General features: G+C 50.3%; 1 protein-coding gene across 1 annotated transcript in view; it reads right to left on the minus strand.

The window, feature by feature from the left end:
• Positions 1–1,609: 1,609 nt before the first annotated feature.
• zfp36l1a (zinc finger protein 36, C3H type-like 1a) overlaps positions 1,610–3,642 on the minus strand; it is a 2,938-nt gene continuing 905 nt past the window's right edge. The window contains exon 2 of the mRNA XM_035609951.2: positions 1,610–2,942. Coding sequence (XP_035465844.1) covers positions 1,845–2,942 — 1,098 coding nt within the window. The 3' untranslated portion in view covers positions 1,610–1,844. The remainder of the gene's footprint in view (positions 2,943–3,642) is intronic.

Here is a 3,642-nt window from a genome sequence, read left to right on the forward strand (position 1 = left end):
CCATTTGGTCACAGCTATTGCTTGTAATAAACAGACTGGGTGTCAAGAACACAACGGACATCGCAACATCACCAGTCTGTTTAACTGGAGACTCTCCGCAAACCGGTGATGTCGGAGGTCTTTGAACGCCCCTTCACCATCAAACCTCTTTAAAGTCGGGACGAAAGGAAAAACAAGACGAGCTTAAATCAATGTCATAACAGTCGGCTAACTGTTACTGTCAGATTACTGTACGTGTGTGGAGCGGATAACATCAGGAATGAATTCAAGCAAATATAGCTTTTTTTTAAATGGAATTGCAGTCCAATAAGAGGGAGTAGAGAGAGAAAAAAAGTACAATAAATAATCAAAACGCAAAACGTCTTTTTTTGCATTTTTTCTTTTTGCTTTAAATTAAGTTTCATTTTGACAAAGTGTAGTTGCAGAACAAGTCATTGAAGTACAATATATTAAACTGTGAAAAAAAGGAAAACTGACAAAAACGTCTTCACAATCTTTAGATTAATATGGAAGATCATAATTTAACATAAAAAGAAAATATATTCTATTGTTCATTATCCAGATAAATACAAAACAAAATTAACCAAAAAAAAATGCATATGATCACCAATAAATATGTTCTGATAAGTTAAATAAGCAGTGACAAGAAAAACCTTCTGTCTGGAAAGTTTTTTTCAAATAATAATAACCGTAATAATAACATTAATAAAAAATAATTATCAAATAAAGAAAGCAAAAACAAAAAGAAGAAGGGATGTAATGAGTACAGAGAGAGAGCTGGGGGGGGGGGGGGGTGGGGGCTTGGAGATCCGACCTCGTCAAGTCGCAGGGTGCACCATGGGAACGCTGGAAATCCCCAGATCGGTAAAGATGAAGGGAGGGAGGGAGGGAGGGTCGAGAAGAGGGACTAAATCCTACAGGTTTAATGATCAGTTTGATATCAAGACTTCCTTCCCATAAAAAAGAAGAAGAAAAAAAAAAGAAAAAAAGAGAGAGAGCCAGTGACCAGCAACAGGAGGAGAAGGGGGTGGGGACATAAACCAACTTCCAGTTCAAAGTCCTTCCTGCAGACTCACCCAGTCCACAATTACATAAGACGGAGCTCGAGAAGAACCGTGACGGGGGGGTGGGGGGGGGGGGCTAATGAGAAAGAACCCAAAAAAATAAACAGTAGTCCATTCACCCCTTAAACACATGCAAAAACCGCCCCAGGCACGTTTTGTCTTTATTTCTTCTTCTTTTTCTTTATTTATTTAAAAACTATTCATATCTTTTCAGGGTCAGATTTTTTTTCATTTAGTTTTTTTCCTCCTTTTGTCTCAACTCCGGTCTGTAAAAAAAACGTCTGCGGTAGATCTACAGTTACGTCAGTGAGCTCCCTCTAGCTAGTTGGTGGGGGGGGGGGGGGGGGAGTGGTATCGTCGGGGAGGGGAGGAGGAGGACGGGGAGGAGGGGTTGGGGGGGCTAGTGCAATGCACTCCCCTTTCCAAGGCCACTTGTGCTGCTACACATTCAAGAACAAATGAAAAAAGAAAGAAAAGAAAGAAGAAAAAAACAAAAAAAAAGTGGCACCTGGCGAAACAGTCAATTCTTGTTCTCGTGATTTTCATTGTTCGATTTCCTCTCCGTTTTTTTTTTGTTTGGCACTATGACACGCGGCGGGGTTCTTTTGATTTTACTTTTAATGGACGATGTGCTAAATTTCGACTTCCCTTAATTGACTTGCATTCTCATAATGCTAACGAACGGAACTGTGTTGAGCAGGTGGGACACCGGGAGAGGTAGAGGGGAGTGCCGGGTTCTCTTTGTGTCAAAACGTACAGTCATTGGTGGGCGCGTGCACTTTAGTCGTCGGAGATGGAGAGGCGGCTGAAGATGGGGAGGCGGCGGGTGGTGTCCAGCGTGGGGGACTCCGAGCCACTCAGGCTGCCCCCGGAGCTGCTCTGGTAGCCCTCCTGGTCTGACAGGGAGTCAGGGGGGCTGGATGGAGACTCGAACATCTGGGGGGACTCCAACATGGGCCTGAAATAGTACGGCGTGCTCGTCGGAGAGGGGGGCGCCGGGTTGTTGGGCTCTGTGCCCACCGAGCCGGCGCCGAGGCCGGGCCCGAACAGGTTGGCCAGCTCCTGGCTGGAGTAGGTGAAGGGGTTGCTGCTGGGCCAGTCGGAGACCTCGTCGGGGAAGAACATGGGCGGCGGCGTGACGGAGGTGGGGCTGTCTCTCAGCCCGGCGGAGCTGGAGAAGCCCGCGAAGCTGTAGCTGTGCTGCAGCCGGGGCCTCTCCATCTTGTTGGAGGAGTGCAGAGGGGAGGACTGCTGCGGGGGTCCGCGGCGCTCCTCTGCGTTGTGGATGAAATGGCAGCGGGGCCCGTACGGGCAGAACCCGATGGTGTGGAAGGTGCGGCACAGCTCAGTTTTGTATTTGGGATGGCGGCTCAGGCTGCGCAGTTCATGGATCCCGTGAGCAAACTGGCACTTGTCGCCGTACTTGCACGAGCCGTTCTCCTCGAAGGGCCTGCACAGCTCCGTCTTGTAGCGGCTGGAGTTCACCTGGCTGCTGCTGCCGGTGGGACTGGCGGGGCCCAGGCACTTGTTGATGAGCCGCTCGCCGGTCTCGGAGAAGGAGCGGTCTCGCAGGCGGTTCTCCTTGTTGCTGCCGCCGCCGCCGCCACAGCCGACCCCTGAGATGAGCGAGGAGTGGTCCGCCTTCAGGCTGTTCAGGAACTGGTTCTGGCTGAACTTTGTGCTGCTGACGGAGTGCCGCCGCTGGTACACGCCCCCCACCGAGGGAGATCCCACGGCTTTCCTGTCCAGCAGGGCTCCGGTGGGGCTGGAGAGGGGCACGTTGGCGCCAGTGCAAGGGCCAGACATGGGATGGGGGGCCCCCAGGTGCTGCTGCTGGTGGTTGTTGTTGTTGTTGTTGTAGCCGAGCAATTTGTTGTTCTGCAAAAAAAACAAAAACAACACACGACGAGGAGAGAAAAACGCATTATTAGAACGACCATTCAGCAACGGATTCACCAGAACTGACAACGTGGGCCCGACTTTAATGGGCTACAGAGAGAGAGAGAGAGAGAGAGCGAGAGGGGGGGGGGGGGAGACACAGCCTCCCTCTTGCATGACTGTTCTCTTTGGCTCTGACAACACGAGCGGATACAGGCCTATAGAAGAGCAGCTGGTTTGGCGAGTTGCCCCGGCGTGGAATGCGTGTGCCTGTTTAGTAAATGGAGCAGGCCGGCAGCACACGAGAGGCCGGTGGGCCAGCGAGGCGGCCGCAGAGAGGCTGCAGCCCTTGAAAGATAATGAAGACGAGAGGCCGAGTTACAAGTAAAAACGCATCTGCTTCACAATGCCGACACTACGGGGAGGAGAAAACGACCGCGATTTTTACATGAGCCCGGCACAGATTCTGTTCTTCTTTAAAGTTTGACAAAGAAGCTGGATGAGCTTTTGGAATACGAATGCAAAAAAAAAAAAAAGAAGCACACAGTGCAGTTGATCCGAGTCATTTCCCAACAGGCACTGTGGTGAAAGGCGGTTGTGTGAGATAAGCCCTTTCACAGGGAGCAGCAGTTGGAGCAGTGGGGTCGAAGCAGCCAGACGCACACACACACACACACACACACAAAAAAAATCTGGTCAA

Source organism: Scophthalmus maximus, chromosome 15 (assembly GCF_022379125.1).
Source record: "Scophthalmus maximus strain ysfricsl-2021 chromosome 15, ASM2237912v1, whole genome shotgun sequence".
NCBI lineage: Eukaryota > Metazoa > Chordata > Actinopteri > Pleuronectiformes > Scophthalmidae > Scophthalmus > Scophthalmus maximus.